The 18,314-nt window shown below is 39.3% G+C and overlaps 1 protein-coding gene across 4 annotated transcripts in view; it reads left to right on the forward strand.

The window, feature by feature from the left end:
* LOC111576976 (rho GTPase-activating protein 29-like) overlaps window positions 1-18,239 on the forward strand; it is a 37,231-nt gene extending 18,992 nt beyond the window's left edge. Inside the window, exons 1-20 of one of the 4 annotated variants that reach the window (XM_023282999.3) lie at window positions 22-2,745; window positions 3,640-3,736; window positions 3,976-4,048; window positions 4,293-4,353; window positions 4,938-5,087; window positions 7,084-7,148; window positions 7,277-7,387; window positions 7,816-7,896; window positions 8,890-9,057; window positions 9,194-9,331; window positions 10,087-10,274; window positions 11,619-11,788; window positions 12,164-12,298; window positions 12,666-12,764; window positions 13,542-13,705; window positions 13,874-14,062; window positions 14,257-14,394; window positions 14,629-14,861; window positions 15,458-15,758; window positions 16,398-18,239. In XM_023282999.3, coding sequence (XP_023138767.1) covers window positions 3,992-4,048; window positions 4,293-4,353; window positions 4,938-5,087; window positions 7,084-7,148; window positions 7,277-7,387; window positions 7,816-7,896; window positions 8,890-9,057; window positions 9,194-9,331; window positions 10,087-10,274; window positions 11,619-11,788; window positions 12,164-12,298; window positions 12,666-12,764; window positions 13,542-13,705; window positions 13,874-14,062; window positions 14,257-14,394; window positions 14,629-14,861; window positions 15,458-15,758; window positions 16,398-17,549 — 3,600 coding nt within the window. In that variant the 5' untranslated portion in view covers window positions 22-2,745; window positions 3,640-3,736; window positions 3,976-3,991 and the 3' untranslated portion in view covers window positions 17,550-18,239. Of the gene's footprint in view, window positions 1-21; window positions 2,746-3,639; window positions 3,737-3,975; window positions 4,049-4,292; window positions 4,354-4,937; window positions 5,088-7,083; window positions 7,149-7,276; window positions 7,388-7,815; window positions 7,897-8,889; window positions 9,058-9,193; window positions 9,332-10,086; window positions 10,275-11,618; window positions 11,789-12,163; window positions 12,299-12,665; window positions 12,765-13,541; window positions 13,706-13,873; window positions 14,063-14,256; window positions 14,395-14,628; window positions 14,862-15,457; window positions 15,759-16,397 lie in introns of those variants that run through there. The other 3 variants (XM_023282995.3, XM_023282998.3, XM_023282997.3) reach the window with 3 other exon arrangements.
* Window positions 18,240-18,314: the final 75 nt, after the last annotated feature.

The following is an 18,314-nucleotide window of genomic DNA, read 5'->3' on the forward strand; positions in this document are numbered from 1 at the left end:
CACACTTGCTTGCTTGGGTACACACAGACATACAGGTAAAGACACACAGGAACCCAGATAATGCTCAGATGTACTGGCATGAAATCTTACTGTTGCATCACTGAGTCAGGATAAAGCTGTATGTCAGCATTGCAAACCCATGTGGGAAATACCCTTTGAGTTGGCTTGGAGACGTGTTTTCTAAAAGGTCACAGTGCAAGAAGTTATTATTCCTCAAGCAACGGATCTATTTCCCCTGCCCCGAATGAACACTACATGGGGAAACTCACAAGTTTATCTGCTAGAAATGTGATCCACTGCAAGTGTAATTTCTTCCTTGACTTGCACACAAGAATTTATACAGTGGAGACTACATGGCTGTAATTTTCATTCCTTATTTCAGCGGCTGCAAAGGCGTCTTGGCAGACTGCTTGTTGATCAAGCACATCCGTGTGTCTTCATTCTTTTCGCTGTGCTGAGAGGTGTCTGGTTGTCTGACAGATCACCTACTCTTTCAACATCTGACCTGTGACTTACTCTCTATGAATGTTTCAGAATGCATTTCTGCAATCTTCGGCCTGCTTACTGGTGCTTTGACAATTTTTACAATGCAACAAGGAAACAGCAGATAACAAGATTTAATCAAAGGAAATATTTGCATTGTTGAGACTGAACTTCAATAGGAATCCTTTAACTTGAGTCACAGGATCAAAGAATGACACCATGACTACTGGCAACCATTCACACTAACTTACACCTAAAGTTTTCTCTCATTTCTCTATATTTATGCAGCAGTTAAACACATTTTTTCTTTGAAACCCTGTTAAAACGCACATGGCATTTTAAATATTGGAAAATCTTTGCTTAAGTTGATACTAAATAAAGTACTTTTTGATATCACAAAGTAGAACTATTAAGTGGAGCATGTAAGGGACAGTAAATACACTTTCTTAGTTAATGCAGTTGTAAAAATACAAGTTACACTTCTTCAGTCATCATTTTGAAGTGTCTGACCTCATGTGGACTCAAGGAAAGTCAGGTGTACTGATTCTAAATATCTTAAAAGAAAGGACTTGTATCAGGTTAATGTTCAGTACCCAGAGTTGGCTGTTGGAATCGGTGTCTCATACAAAAATTCAACTCCTCCAAAAATTGTGAGTATGGAGGCATTGTTACTCATCAGAAAAGAATCTAAGCAAGATGTTCATCTACTGGTATGCTGGAACTGGACAAAAGCATGCGTGCACCACCCTACCTCTGATAGAATGATGGTGATAGTGCATTTGGCAGTGTATGGTGCCATTGTTCTTATCTAGAAAGATCTGCAATTTACTACCACTAAATAATACACTTTTATACCGAGTTGATTTAGGAGTTTGCCTGTCCACAAGGGGGTGCCTTACATCAACTCACTGTCCCTAATGACAGTAGGTAACACAATACTGACACTGAGAGTGGGCCAGTGGAGGACTGAAAAGGAGAAGAATGAATCTGTGAGCCATCAGAGATGAAAACTCAAAGGCTTGGATGATAAAGGGCCTTGTGTGCCTCACTGTCTTCAGAGTGTGTCGTTCCTTTTAGAAGCTTGGTCATTACACCTGGGGCATTTGGACAGCTGCCAAAATTTATTGGAAAAAAAAACAACTCTCTGTTCCTCTCCAAACACATGGCTGTCTAACCAGTTTAAAATGTTGTCGTATCCGCTCAAGCCATTCTTCTATTATTGTTTTTCATTTTATATACACTGTGTGCAAATGACAGGAACATGTCCAGCTTCACTTAAATATACACAAGATTTCTTTCAAGACACAGACTGCTATTGTTACGTGCTTCTTCTCTGTTTATGTGTCAGAAAACATATGATGATTTCACAGGCTTTCATTTGGCTTTAAAGAGACCCTGGCAAGGTGTCTTTTCGAGTCACATTTTGAGAGAGTGAAGAAAATGTTAATTTGTCCCTCTCCTTACTGAAAACTGTAGGGCACTGCTATAAAAACTTTTACTTCCTCAACCTTTTGAAATTCTTTCCTCACTTTGAGTCCCCATTTGTCTAGAGAATATGCTTGGAGCTGACAGCGCGTCTTGTATGTGCGTGTCAGCAACATTTTTATGTTGTCCTTAAGCAACCTATTGCAACCTATTGTAAATTTGTTGTCTTTCTTTAGTTGTACTTACTGATAAAGCTGTCACATTGAAGAAGTTGCTGTTGCCATGACACAGATATGAAATTTAACAAGACAGAATGATACACACGAAAGACATTTTTCATGGGCTAATTGTCTTAGTTATGGCTCAACAGTGAGAAAACAATGAGCCCTGTACTTGAATGATGCAGTTTCCATATTTCAGTCACGACAAAGGGGGCCGAGCTCTGGAATCATTGTTATGAGACCCACAGGATGTCCTGAGGAAGAAATCGGCACAGAGTTGTATGCTAGCATTCAGGGCCAGAGAGGTGCACGGCAGGGAAGCTTGCACTGGGCCTCCTCTCTTTTGGTGTCCTCAAGAGTCTCCCCTGAAAAATGGGATTGCCGCCCCAGCCTAGGATGCCATGACCTTTGTATACTTCTTCATAGGCTTGGAAGAATTTACCCATCGACCACTGACACGGATCAAATTTACTCTGATGAAGAGAAGATGGAAACACAAAAAATAGACACCAGTCTGGAAACTAAAACTGTTTAGAGGTCTTTACTCCACACTCTCCAATTTGCGGAAATTTTCTGGTCCCAGTTACTAGACAATGCCAAGAGGCAGAGAGAAAAGGTAAGTGTTGTCATGGTTATCTATAGTGTTACATGTCACAGAACTCAAGCTGTGTGAGTGTTTCCTGTTGCAGGGCAGACAGGAAGTACTCAGCTTAGTCGGATTTCACTGACTGTGGCTTTGGTTCCTCTGATTGCTTTCTGCAAATATCTTCTTGCTGAGTAAAGGGGTTTCTGTGAGGAAAAGCTCTGTTTATGTGTTCACAAAGATTTGTCAAGCTTAGATAGCCTTCTAAAATCACAGGACGTCTTGCTGTCAATAGATCCCAAAGCAAAGAATATTTTCCCTTCTTCGTACATGATCAGTATGCAAGATGTCCCAGGTGATTCTCGCACATTTGAACAAAACGGAAAATTTGGGATTGTTTCTGAATATTGCATTGAATATCCACCCTTGAAGATCTCTGAAGCTGTTTCAAGGCAATATTTTAACTCACTATGAACACATACAGACTGTACACCTTTGACAACCTCTGCTCTGATGGTTGCAGTTTTAAAGCTGTTTTCTTAGCCTTCACTTTAACACTCTTGAACCTGTGTAACTGATTAGTGGGTTGATTTTTTGTTTGTCATCGAGAATGCCAGCACTTACTTAAAACAGAATTAACCCTTGCAAAGGCAACAGCCAACTCCCCTGCAAAAGTCAACCAGTTAACTGTATTTGTCGTGGTTTATGATTGCAGAAGGAAAGCAATTCACATTGCAGTTTGTTTTAAAAAGGTTATTTAGCTGTTTGCTTCATTTATGTGTCGTCCTTTTGATGTATAGCCCATGTGTTTCTTCTGTTGGTTGTGAAGACCTTATCTTCTAACCACATGACTGAGTTTACGAAAGCTGCTGTGAAACTTCATTTTATTTTATTCTAAAGTTCTTGTCTACTTTATCATCTTAACAGGCATTAACTTCAAAGAAGTGAACCCAGAAAGCAGAAACGCTATATTTGGCGAGATACACACATCCATTGACACTTTGGCATTTACATTCGGCAATGTGTGAGTGAAATGCTTGTTTTTTCCTTTTCAACACCACTAGACTTCTATGACTTTACTGTGTAACAACCAAAAAAGTTAAGCTAATTTTAGACAGCAGACTATAGCTTGTTACTCTTGTTTAACCTATCATTATCTTGTGTTCTCCTATATCTACATAGGATAGTAGGTTTGCTTTTTGGTTTTGAATCCACCCTTGTTTGACCATATCAAGCTGTACTTATATAATATATACCCCTCAGAGTCTCTGACTTCCTTATGGGAGATGTGGACAGCAGCTCAGAGTTGGGGATCACCCACACCAGGAGAAGCAGGGTGAGATGCCATTTTTCTTTTCCCAGCTTTTAGGCCAGATATTTTTTTTGTCAAGGCTTTATTTAGGAACATGACAGCTTACAAAAGGGTGCACTTACAGCAGCAATTTTACCACACCCCTGTTTAAAAAAAGCTTCAAAGACTGTACTTAATTGGGGTGTTGAAAGCCTAGCTGCTTCTGATGTCTGACTTTGATTGGATATTTGCTATTCCCTCCTTATAATCTGAAATGTCTTTTTCACAGTCTTTCGACAACCTCTTTGTGGATCCCGAGGAATATGTTTCAGGGAAAAATGATCTTGTGGGTAAGTGGTATTCATATCCTGTCATTTATCTCCGATGTTAATGTATGAGTAAAATAAATTCACTCTGAAATATTAATGGCTTTTTAAAAAAAATAAGTTTTTAATGGTTGCTTTGCCACCCAGGTTAAAACTAGAGTGTCAAGGTTGTGAGTTAGCTTAGTGACTTAGGCTTTGGACTCTTGAATGCCTGAGGTAGACCCGCCTTAAACCTCTACTTCCACCCCTGTTATTTCTGCTGCTTTTTTCATACTAGTTGCCTGTTTCCCCTCCCTGTCCACATATCTGACATTCCTTGCTTGGTGAAGAGTAGTTCCATCTGCCAATGGAAACACACGAGGTTTGTCTTGAATCAGATGGTGGGTGGCTAGGAGAGGTTGTACAGTAAAAAGAAAATATTGGCATTAGAAAGATACTGGGCACTTGTATATCCTCCTGCAATGAAAACTTCCCTGACCTCGTTGTTTGTTACATTCGCTTCCCACACATCTGATGGAATGATAGAGCTGAGATATATCAATCCAGCAAAGGGATCATTTGGTCATATTACCTGTTTGGTAATTGTGTCTCCTCTGCTGACCTGACAGGCCAAGAGGTGTCACTGTCACGGGAGGAAGAAGTTGACTTGACCCTGTTGAAGAATGACAGTGGGGTGGAGTCTGCTCTACTTTATGCCAAGGCCTGGTCCAAGTACATTAAAGACCTTCTGGCCTGGATGGAGAAACGGCTAGCCATGGGTGAGACATTGCCTTTAGCGACACCTCACTTGGTTGCAAACAGGGGACTACTGCATTAGGACGTTTTACCAGATAGAATGTAAGCTTGAGCCAGGGATGAACTAACATTTTGTGTCTTGACTTCTGAATCATGATGTGGATTTTGTTTGTGGATAGTTCATTTTGTCTTGGCAGTATGTTCTTGAAGAAAGTAATTTATTCCAGTCTGGGTTGAATGAGAGCTGGTTGATTTAATCTGAAGAAACACATAATTAAAATGTGGAGAATGCTTTTACCTACATACAGTGCCGTGAAAAATGTATTTGAAATCCTATCAGAAATGCTCTATTTTTTGCATATTTCTCACACTTATCAGTTCTAGATCATCAAACTAATGTCTCTATTTATTAATAGTTAACCCACAAAACACAAAATGCAGTTTTTAATTGACGATTTATTAAAGATTTATTGAAAACTTGTATCATCCCTGTGAAATAGTAATTTCCCCTAATAACTAATAACTGGTTGGGCCACCCTTGGTAGCAGCAATTGCATTTAAATGTTTTGGTCACAGCTTGTGATCAGTGTTTTACATCGCCATGGTGGAGTTTTGATCCGCTCTTCTCTGCAGAATAGTTTTAATTCGGTTGCATTAGATAGTTTACAAGCATGAACTGCCCTTTTAAGATCTTTCCACAGCATCTTAATTGGACTGAAGTATGGACTTTGACTTGGCCACACCAAAACCTAAATTTTATTCTTTTTGAGCCACTCAGACATGGACTTGATTGTGTGCTTTGGGTCATTGTCATACTGCATGAATTATTTGTACCTGACCTTTAGGAGGATTTTCTGATAGAGAGCAGAATTCATGGCTCCATCAATTATGACAAATCATTCAGTTCCTGTGGAAGTAAAACAGCCCCTAACCGTCACACTACCACCACCGTGTTTCACTGTTGGTATCAGGTTCTTCTTGTGGAATGCAGTATTAGCTTTACGCCAGCTGTAATGGACCCATGTCTTCCTAAAGTTCCACCTTTGACTCATCAGTCCACAGGATGATATCCCAAAAGTCTTGGGGCTCATCCAGATATTTCTTTGTAAATGCCAGACAAATTTTTATGTTCTTTTTGGTCAGGAGTGGTTTGCATCTTGCAACTCTACCACGGATGCCATTCTCTCCAGGTGTCTTCCTTATTTTGTACTCATGTAGACAGACATTAACTGAGGCAAGTGAAGCCTGCAAGTCTTTTAAGGTTTGTCTGGGTTCTTTTATGACCTGCAGGATGAGATTTCAACAAGCTCTTGAAGAAATGTTGGTAGGTCAGCCACTGCTGGGAAGATTCACCATTTATGGATAATGTATCTCACTGTGGTTTTCTGGAGTTTAAGAGCGATTACTTTGTAACCCGGAAATTGAAATTGAACCCAACTGCCAAATGAATTTGGTCATTTGGTAGATTGGTAGTTAAGGGGGAAGTTACTTTTCACATAGAACAAAAGGGATTGGACAGCAAATTCCTTCAAAAATTAAAATCATCATCTAAAAACTACATGTTTTCTTGGTTTGTCTTTGTCTATATTAAAATTAGTTTGATGATCTGAAACATTTACAAGTGACAAATATGCAAAAATGGAAGATGATTTCTGTATATTTTTTCACAGCACTACCTATGTTATATTATGAATATACCCAGCACACTATAAGTATGCATAAACTTAACTGATTGTATTAACAAGCACATATTGCTGTAGAGGGCTACTGAAACTCCGCAAGAATCTGTATTAATTTTGAAATTCCTTTGCTGAAACTTTTTTTTTTACTATTACTTTCATTTATAGTGACTTAATTTTGTTCAGTGTAATATATGTGTGATATAATAGTGTGTACTGTGATGAATGAGTGTTTGTTTGGGGCAAGCATTGTGCTCTTATTCAAACTCATCACTTCACACTGATTACCGACATAAATAGTTCCGTATCCTTCTGTACATTTTTTTTCCTTCTATTTCAGATATTGAGTATGCTAAAAGCTATGCCAAAATGGCAGAGTCTGCAAAGGCACTGGCCAGTCAACAGGTAACAACAAAAACTCTTTTTTTCGAGTATCTGTCATTATTATGGAAATGTTACTTTATATCCTTAGAAAAGGTCATTTTTGTTGAGAAATTAACCAAACATGAATTCCCTCATTACATTTGTTTAAGGCCTACATGCCATTCAGTGATATCTACGTTTCTACGTTCAAGAACGACATTGAATACAACCAGCAGCTTATTCAAACTGCAGTTGCTCTTCAGGCCAATAAATTCGTACAGGTAAGAGTAACAAGATGAAGTAGACTGTGGCTAACATAAGAAACTGAAAAACTTTTGTTGCTTGGTCATTTCAACATGTCACATAAACCTATTCAAATACTGTTGTTCTTTGCTTAGATGTATAATATGCAAGAGGTTAAACAACCATGATGAAGCCACAGTCAAATTAATAATCTACTCCATTTACTGTATGTGAATTTGCACACGCCCAAGACCTTGTCAAAAATATTTGGAGCCAGACAGAGTTCTGTGGTTTCCTTGAAGGCCTCAAGCCAAGCCAAGTACCTGCTGATTGCAATACAGATGCTAATATAGTTAAGTCCTTGTTAGCGTCTTGTCTTTAATGTTAAGCGTTTTGAGAATTACTTTCAAAAAGGTCTCATTTGAAGTACCTCAAGATAATTGCTGACCTTCCATTTTTTTCTCAGCCTCTTCTGGCCCGCAAGAATGAACTCGACAAGTTGAGGAAAGACATCAAGGAACAGTGGCAGAGGGAGCAAAAGAAAATGGTATGTAAAAAGTTCCCAATGTTACCAGTACCTTTTCAGTAGTTGAAACTAATCAGTCTTTCATAGTAAATCTTGCTATGTTGCCATCCAGCCAGGAGACTGTCAAATATGTAAAATATTACACATAATCAGCATAGTGAGAATCATGACGTACAATCTGAAAAAAAAACACAAAATAAATTAATTTTCATCATTGGTGATATATAGGAATGAATCTTCTGAATGGTTTTAAGACACATTAATAACAGTCACTTTTTCTCAATGTTAGCTGTTAACAAACTTTACTGTGTATTCCTCAAAGGTGTATCTGATTGCACTTAAGATGACTGTTGCACACATTACAGTTGAAGAAAAAATTATTAGCCCCTCCTATAAAATGTTAGGTTTTTTTTCTCAAAGTTTCCCAAGTACTGTTAAACAGATAAAAGAATTTTTAACACAACTTGTCCAAACATCTTAGTTGTATTTTGGATGCTTACATTATTTTACTTTGCGCACAGAAACAAAATTATTCCACAAAAAGCAAAAACTACCAGGGTCAAAATTATTAGCCCCCCTGATGCTAATAGTCAAGTTGTGTTTCCTTTTTGCTGGAGAGCAGCTTGCAGTCGTTTGTTGTAGTTTGTAACAAGTCTCTGACACGTCTGCTGAGGAATTCCAGACCATTTTTCTTTGGCAAATCTCTCAAGCTCCTCCAGATTTGATGGTCTTCTGGCATGGATCCTGGTCTTCAGTTGACCCTACAGATTTTAATGAGATTCAAGCCAGGGCTTTGTATAGCCCAGTCAGTAACGTTCACTTTGGTCTTCTGGAGGCAGTTCTTCACCAGGAGCGATGTATGTTTTGGGTCGTTGTCATATTGGAAGACAAAGCGACTTGGGAAAATTTTGAAAAAAACTTAAAATCTCATAGTGGGGCTAATTATTTTGTCTTCAGTTTTATGTCACATTTTAATCACATGGGCTATGAGGCTAATCTGTGTGGTGTTGGCAGCAAGAGACAGATGCAACCTTGCGTAAGGCTCGAGCACTGAAGGCCCAGCGGAGAGAGGAGTACCAGAAGGCTCAGTCATCCACAAACCGCTCCCAGGAGGAGCAATCTACTGCCGGGAACAAACAGCTAGAGAAGAAGAGGAGGCTAGAAGAGGAGGCTCTGCAGAAGGTGAGCGGCAGAAAAGAAAAACCAGGAAAATAATTTGTGTCACTGTTTGGTGGCACTGGTTATTTGTTGTGAAGAATGAATTCCTGCACAATATAGCAATGCTTTCATATCCTAATGCTTCCATTGTTTTGGGAAGGCGGAGGAGGCCCAGGACCAGTACCAAAGCTGTATGGCTGACGCAGGCGTCAGAAGAATGGATCTGGCCAACGCTAAGAGTACCATCCTCAGTCAGATTCGAGAGATGGTCTTCCAGTGTGACCTCACCCTCAAAGCTGTGAGAGACAGTATATAATTTCTTTAGTCAGCTAACAAACCATTCAACTGAGAGAGGAATATAATACCTATGTCTTAGGTACAATGTACAGTACAATTGGAAACAAATTTGTAGTTCCAGAAGCAAAAATTGAAACACGCAAAAATTTGTTTTTACTTTTAATTTGACTAGAGGGACCTTTATTATAGCAACTTACTCAGAATAACAGCACATTTTTAAACTTTTTGAGTGATTGAAATGGTAACGTGATATAAATTGTTGATATTTAAAATCTTCCATAATCCATGTGAATGTACAGGAAATGTTTAAAATCCAAATTGACTGGTGTTGGGCTGAAGTGATATTTGTACTATGTTCTGTGCTTCTTGTGTTTGGCAAGTTTTGGACAAAAGCATTTTTTCCTACATTTTACAAGATTTCAGCTAGAAAATTTAATGATGGGAGTGGTTAACCAAACTATGCCTAGAGGACTGAGTCGTGAAATCAGATTTGATGTCACTGCTTGATCAGATTCTCATATATATGAATATGGTCAATGTTTGGATATTCTTCTTATTGGTTCTGAAGTATTGAATGGGGAGAACGGAAGCTATAGCACATGCAAGGATGTTTGCTATTTAATATTTTTTAATCTATTTCCAATCACTAGAGTACTCATTTGCTGATTTACTTTTTCAATCATTTAGGCAGTCAGTGAGTCATTTGCTGACTCAGCCATTCAGTTTTATTAAACAATCTGTTTGTATTTTTTTTAGGTGACCGTGAACTGGTTTCAGATGCAGCAGGCGCAGACTGTGTCATTACCTGCCCACTACCAAGCCCTGAGTGAGAGTGCCAAGTTGTATTACCCAGGCGAATGCTATGCTGAGTTTGTCCGTAGCCTGCCCAAAAATCTACCTAAAGAGTACCTTCAGTCAGACTCCATCTCTTCTGACAATACAAGGTATCAGAGACTATGAATGCACACTCACCTTCTGGAAACAGTTCCTGAATTTTCAGTCAACCAGGAAGGATACTTGGTGGCTTTAAAATTACTATGCGAAACATGAAACTAACATGTTCAGAGTCAAGGCTCCTCAGTTTTTGATTATTGGTTCATAGTTTAAAATTAGTCATCACAAGGTAGATTGTTGAACAAGCTGACATAATATGACAGTGTTAACTAAAACATACTTGACACAAAAACTTGTATTTTTGTTGTTGCAGTAGTAGTTATAGGGGGATTTTGGGAAGATACTTCAGTTGTATAGTACAGTGTTTTAAAATCTCTTTTTAGTTGTTCCCACCCTTTTCAAAGTTGCACACTTCTTCTTTCAGCAAGGGACTCAGCAGTGAGTCAGAGTGGGAGGGAGAGAGAGAGAGAGGGGGAGAATCTAGAGGAGACCGAACGTGTGTTGAATTTTTTGCCCTTCCTCAGGAAATCTCTGTGGCGCAGGCTGAATGCAACGGGAAAGATTGCAAGCGTGAGAGTTGTGCTCTGGTTTGGAGTTTTTCCTAACACTGTATTTAAGTGGTCATAGCTGTGTCAGAATCAGCTTCTCACACACATGCTCTTTATCACTAAGAAAATAAGCAATACTTCATAACTTCAGTTTTATTGTTATATCTTAATAGTAAGATAAGTGATGTTGTAGCACTAATAGTTCCAGTAAAGAGCAAATTCATGCTGAAAAATGTCTTTGTGGCTAGAATATAAATAAAGTACCTAAGCCAAGTTTCTACCTCATTATTGTGAAGTCACAGACATTTTTAACATCACAGTTCATGTTTTAGCAGTCTGCTGCAGAGGCTGATTTCAGTTTCTGTTCCTGTTCTTAGTCTTCTCTTTCAGTCTTGACTATAGGGCAACTGACTTCTGAAAAAGCCGTGATTATTAATCATAACAAATCAATGGAAGCATGTGTGTATCTCTTCAGTGAGAGGTCTTTAATGGACAGAAAGCTTTTTTTTTTTTTTTTTTTATCATGGAATAATGAATTGGATAAATATTGCAGAGACCTTAGAGACACAAACTGTAAAATACATATAGTGGAGTGAAATATCATAATAATATCAGTATGTTATTTTTTTCATAAGACTGCTTGTGCTCTTGCTACTACATGTTTACCAGAAATTGAAAGCCAAAAATTTAAATTCCTGTTGAAGTAATGATTGAGTGACTGGTGTTGATCAACAGTCCTGTCAAACCCCAACAGATACACACTTCGCACTATAGTGAAACTGAACTATGAGGCAATATAAATCTTAAATTTACACAAAACTGTGAATGTTGACTACATTTTTCTAGGTTTGTGTTCAATAAAAGGTCAGTGGGCAGCACTCATTCCTCCCATGGCAACCTGTCGCAGGCATCAATCACCTCCTGTGACGTGTTGAGTGGAGATGAAGTGGACAATCCTCCACATCGACCTGCAAAGATTGGTGAGCGAAGGTCCATCAGCAGCACAGACATACAAGGTACATATTCTAACTCACATGTGAGTGTCAGGATGTGCTAGCTTAGAAAAAAGCCCAGAATGATTGGTACTGCTGCTGGAGATTGGATGACTCACAGCAGTCTGTGGGTTCATGAAGCCTCCAAACATACCTATGTTTTTGTATGAGCCACTCAGGGACTTAACCTGTGTTCTGAGTCATGGAAATGTTTTCAGGACTAAAGTCAGAACAGCTGGAGTTGTGTACTGGTTACTCATCACAAGGCTGGAATATCTTTGTGGCTGCTTGTTTCTATAAATAACTGAAACTGATGCTAACAGTATCATGTCATTTAGCTGCATTACTCTGTTGTTATTCAGTCTTTGTGTGACCAGTAGCCTGTGTGTGTTTATACAGCACTGAGAAGCCAAGCTCCACTGAGATCCTGGGCCTCTAGTAGTCAGGGGAGCCAGGGTGGGATGTGTAGTGACTCAGAGAGTGCTGGAGGCAGCAGTGAGTCAAGGTCTATGGACTCCCCTACTGCCAGTCCAGGTAAGAGGATTTTACATGAAACTCTTTTGTAAATTTAGAAAAGGTCTTTACGGTATTCACACATAAAAATTATGAAGACATGAGGCGGGGAACTGAAACATTTGTGCAGATGAGCTCAATAAATAATTTTGGAAAAAGACATTTATGATATTTAAGTGAGAAGAAGAGACAAAGTTAAAGTTGCACAACTCTGATCATCATGTATGGATGTTTTATTGCGATAATCCTTTAATGTAATTTCCTCACTGCATACTGGGCAACTCCTCTCTCATCTTAGTGGACTTATGAAACCCCTTGCCACAATGTAAAGCTATAGAATATTTAACACTGAATTTAGCAAGACTTCAATTTGAATTTTTTTGTGCAGGTGACTTCAAGCGAAGGTTGCCCAGAACTCCTTCCACTGGAACCATGTCCTCTGCTGATGATTTGGATGAGAGGGAGCCACCATCCCCCTCAGACAATGGTGAGTGTCTGTTTGTGTTTGTTTTGTCTTTGTCTTTGTAACTGTGCTTTGTGTATACTTTTCAGCTCAGGCAGGTGTATCCTCGTGTGTGAAAATTTTGTGCTTGTGTCTACAGTAACAAAGCTAGCCAATGTATCCATTTATGTGACAGGTAACTTCAGGAAAGGAAGGAGAAATAGTCTGACACTTTTGATTTCAACAGTGTCATGCATAATACATAGCATTATAGTAGTAGTCTGTGTCTGTTGTGGATTGTTGTTGATCATGTTAGTCTTGGTGTATGGTCTTACATTACACTTCCTGTATCTGTGTTGGGCTCTCCCAGTCAATATGTTTATGCTCTTATAGAGAATTGAAGTAGCTGAACAGACATGTATGCATATATTTGACATATAATATAATTTTGAATTCGAAACTACATGACTAGGACTAGTCAATTTATGCATAAAATACTTGACAGCCCATTCTGTTTGTTTTATCCTAAGTATCAAATGGTTTTTTTGTTCTTTTTTTTCACAACTTCGTCACACTTCTGAATTTTCTGAATTGGGCTGTGAATTATGTACGTGAATGTGTAAATAAAACAAAAAGAAAACTAGCTCAAGCTACACTTTATGTTGTAAAGTGAGCCGAGTAAAATTATGTAACATTTCTTAACACCAATGCTGAACTTTTGCTGCTCGTCAGTGTCCCTACTAATATTCACTCAGCATGATGTCACTTGTCTAGTTTGTTACTGTCCTTATTAACTGCTCAAATGTGTAATTTTCTTTTTAGGTCTGGCAGAAATGGTGACAGAGACAGCCAGTTCTCCTGGACCCTTCAGAAATGCCCAAATGTCCAAAGCTGCACAAACCCATAAGCTAAGAAAACTACGAGCTCCGTCTAAGTGCAGAGAGTGTGACAGCCTGGTCGTTTTCCACGGAGCGGAGTGTGAGGAGGTATATTACATACTCTTTCATTAGCTGTAGAAATGATAACGGTGTTGTGTAATACTTATTAATAAAGCATTAAAGGCTTATAATTGTTTGAGACAGCAAAAACAAGTATGAAGAAATCTGCCACTTTGTATTTCTTTGTTGAACATTCACTGTCCTTGCATTTGCCAGTGCTCCCTGGCCTGCCATAAGAAGTGTCTGGAGACACTTGCTATCCAGTGTGGTCACAAAAAGCTACAAGGCAGACTACACCTGTTTGGTATCGACTTTGCCCAAGCAGCAAAAAACAGCTCAGATGGTATCCCCTTTATAATAAAGAAGTGCACATCTGAGATTGAGAGTCGAGCCCTCAACATCAAAGTAGGTATTTTTTTAGGATTCATCTAGTGGAGTTGTTCATATTCATTATATGATATCTTGTTTTGCAGTTGTTTTGAAGCTATGAAAATTATTATATTACCTTAAATACCATAGTTGGGGTTTATATATATATTTTTCTGTCATTCTGTTATGTTGAAGATATCCTGGACTATTTCCTTCTTTTATTCTCACAGGGAATTTATCGTGTGAATGGTGCCAAATCACGCGTGGAGAAGCTCTGTCAGGCATTTGAAAATGGAAAGGACTTGGTTGAGCTGTCTGACCTCTCACCTCACGACATCAGCAATGTCCTCAAACTCTACCTGAGACAGGTGGGTCTTAAATTCTAACTTAGAAATCAGAAGGTTATTGACAGTTAGTGTGTAAGATCTACATATTGTGGTATGTAGTACTGCACAAGTACATTGAATCAATGCTAAGTTAAACTGATCTTAAGTTTTACTCTTATGTAATTGTACCTGATTGAATTGAACATTTTAATCAGTTTGCATCTTTATACAGCATTTTCTACTGGTAAGGACATAAAACATTGCTGTTTTGCTCAGTTACCAGAGCCATTGATCCAATATCGATTCTACAATGACATCATCGGCTTGGCCAAAGAGTGCCAGAGGGTGATTGTGGAGGAGGCTGATAAACCTCACAGCAGCCAGCCAGGGGAGAACGGTGGACCAAGCATCCATTTGACCAGAGTCATTTTTAAGATCAGAGACCTACTCTGCCAGCTGCCTGCAGCCAACTACAGGACTCTGCGCTACCTTATTGCACATCTAAACAGGTAAGAGCTCTAAACTAAAATGCTGGACTATATCATTGTAGAGGTACTCGTTACACATACAAACTTCCTTATAACACACAAAGGGAAAAAGAGACCTCCTTATATCGCAGAGGAAGCACCAGAACATAAGAACATAAAACTTATCCTCTGTTCATTGCCTTATTTAACAGATTTTCAAATCTAACAGCAGTGCCAATATCTGTGAAAAAAATTATCTACCTAGGTCATTTTACATTTATATCTCACACATTCTTAGCCTATAAATTACAAGTATTCGTTTACTTAATTGGTGAGAGTAATTGTAGGCTTTTAAACCATTACATCACAGAAAATGACATTACATTAGTTAATAGCTTCCTGAAGCAGGGTAAATATTTATTTAAACACTCTTGCCATCAAAGGTGGCTCAGTAAAACCTTTGCTTACACCTTTTTTTGGGCAACACCCTTTGACCAAGTTTTGATTTTATATATTGGCCACTTCTGCTCTCTGTCTCTAATTATGACTCGGTGTAGCATTTCTCAAAACCCAGACCAAGATACTTGAACAATACCCAAAAAAGAGATTAACTCTCATTATTGCTCTTCCTACCACAGAGTCACTGAACAGGCAGAGGAGAACAAGATGACTGCAAGTAACCTTGGCATTATATTTGGCCCCACACTGGTGAAGCCACGACAGACGGATGCCGAAGTGTCCCTGTCCTCCCTGGTGGACTACCCCTACCAGGCACTGATGGTGGAGCTGCTGGTGCGAAACTTCCAGACAGTCTTTGATGTGTCTCCTCCACCTGTTTGCGACATGTCCACCACTGGCCAGGCATCCCCCAAACTCCCTCCACAAGAGAAGGTGAGACAGCTTGGCAGACACTCTACCTCCCTGATGGACATCAAAGAAGTGAGTGGCATTTGAGTCGTATTGTTCAGAATGTGACTGTACTGGAGTATGAGCAGTTAAGTGAGATAATCTTCAGCCTCACATTTAAACTATACACAAAGTAAGAGATGTGTGAAGTTACTGACAACTATTATATCTTACATTTGGTAAAAAGTACTGTTGACGAACCCGTGCCATGATGTACTGTTTAAAAATGTTAAAGAATTCACAGAATTGATAAAGAAAAATGAGTTCCCTGCTCAAACCAAACCTGCTGTTGGAGTCTGCCAATCTTTTGCTGACTGTGGCAAAGTCGAGGGGTTGTAACTAAAAATGCATGCTCATGCCTGGTTTTCAGTGTGGTCGGTGGAATCAGCTAAGTTTTTTATTAGCTGACCTCATGGGCCAGCCTAGGTTTCAAAGTTTTAATATAATATGGAGCCAGACCATGGATGCCCTTGCACATAATTAATATTTTTTCTGAATGTATTCGAAACTAAATGGTTAAATAGTAAAGTGATTTTAAATCTGGGGAAATATGACACAACCGCCTACATCTAGTTGATAATCTGGTTCCTGGTGCTAGATAAAATACAGTGGGAGTTTAGTTTTTACTAATGCTGCATTTGTAATCTGATCTGTTAATTATGCCCCTTTCAGAGTGCCAAAGTGTACAAAAGATACTCATCAGTAATCCCATCCTCACACATCCTGGACGAGATGCAGAAGGTCCAACCAGGAAGAGACAGAACAGAGGTCTCTGCCTTGGACAGACTTAATGGAATCCCAACTTCTAGTGGAGAGGTTCAAAGATCAAACCTAGTGTTTGGCCGTCCCAGCACCGTCACGGCACCAAAGGTTCAGCTACGCACCCAGCGCACCAGACATGTATCTCGACCAATCAGCATGCCTCTGGAACGCCTGCCCACCCCTGCTCAGATCAATAAGAGAAATAATCAAAACACTGCGGATAATGTTGATGCAGGCTTTGTTGAGCGGGACACTATCACTAAAACTATACAGGAGATTCCAGAGCCAGAGAAAGCTCGCCAGAGTGGTTCATCCAGGGTTAGCACCTACTACATCACTCCTTTTATTGACACTCAGACTATGCAGCGGAGAACGTGGGACAGGAAGTACAAGCACTATGATGTTACACCCAGGACTGCTATGATAGTAGCCAACCTGCCATCTACCAGCTCTGGAGTACAGCCTGTAAAGGCAACAATCCCTGTCACTGCTGGCCCAACTGTAACCACTGCCTCTGTGGTCTCTACCACGAGTAGTGTTACCACCATGTTCTCCAGAAATGCCTACACAATGCCAGTCAAGCCTCTTTGGACTTCTAAAAGGGAAAATGACACAGAAAATTCAGTTAGTGAGAACAGCAACTCACCAAACTTTCTACTAACTCTCAGGGCGCCAAGGACTCTGCAACCTCCTCCTGGAACTTTCTACAAGCCCCCTGTTTCCATTATTAGCAGAGCCAGGACACTTCCAAACTGGACTACTACAGTAACCACTATCACCACCACCACTAGCACCTCCTCACTTGCCCCCACCAACCATGCCCAAGTAGTCTCCCCGTCCCCTGCCCTTACAACCCCCACACAGACACGACTCCGGTCACAGGATTCCACTGACAGTGCAATTGACCCCGGGGTCTCGACTTCTGCAACCCTTTCACCCTCCCAGTCTCCACCCCCTAGCAGCCCTGACGACCTCAGCCCGAGTGAGACGAAACCCATCTACCAAAGACTGCGACCTCGGAAGGTGCAAGAGCTTGAACACAGAGAGGCTCATTTTGTCTGACACCAAAAAGCTTTCAGTGTCTGTAAATATTAACGTATCTGTGCCATAGTATATACCGGGGCAAACAGTTTTCTCAACAAAGCCAAGACTGAAAGGAAAAGTAGTCCTGTGAAAAGAAACCATGAAAGTGTTATAAGTACTAATATATTCATTTTTACATGTTAAAGTCGTGGTGTCAACAGTGGTTGCTGAGAGCATTCGAAGCAAGCAAACACTGTCCTATTTTTTTGAATAAATAAATGCATGAATTGTCTTGATTTTATGCCAAAGAAAATTTGCCAGCCACAAAATGGATTTCTGTCTGTAAAGAACTATAAGCCAATCACTTTTCTTGTTTGATGTTTAATTTGTTTCAAAGTAAATTTTACATTGCATTAAATTTTAAAACTGGTTTAATTTCATATTTTGTTTCACAGGAAATCGATGGACGTAGTCTTTACACAAGGTTGTTAATTATAAAGAACGCAACATTTTTACCTTTAATGTGTCCATGGTAACCTGTGTGTAATTGGTACATCTTTTCTCAGTATATAAACCATTTTTATCTGTTTACATTTTTTTTTATATTCATTCATATATACACCATGCTTGTCACAACAATTTTGTGTCATTGCATTATTGTGACTGTGCAGAACAAAAATGACATGCAATAGTTCTTGCTGCAAATTAAAACTTTATTTTAAACAGTTATTTCTTTTCTGATGTATGTATTATTTATGATAACTGTTACAAAACGTTCAGTGTCCTTGTAACTATTCTGATCTT

This window comes from Amphiprion ocellaris, chromosome 10, assembly GCF_022539595.1.
Source record: "Amphiprion ocellaris isolate individual 3 ecotype Okinawa chromosome 10, ASM2253959v1, whole genome shotgun sequence".
In the NCBI taxonomy this organism is placed as follows: Eukaryota; Metazoa; Chordata; class Actinopteri; family Pomacentridae; genus Amphiprion; species Amphiprion ocellaris.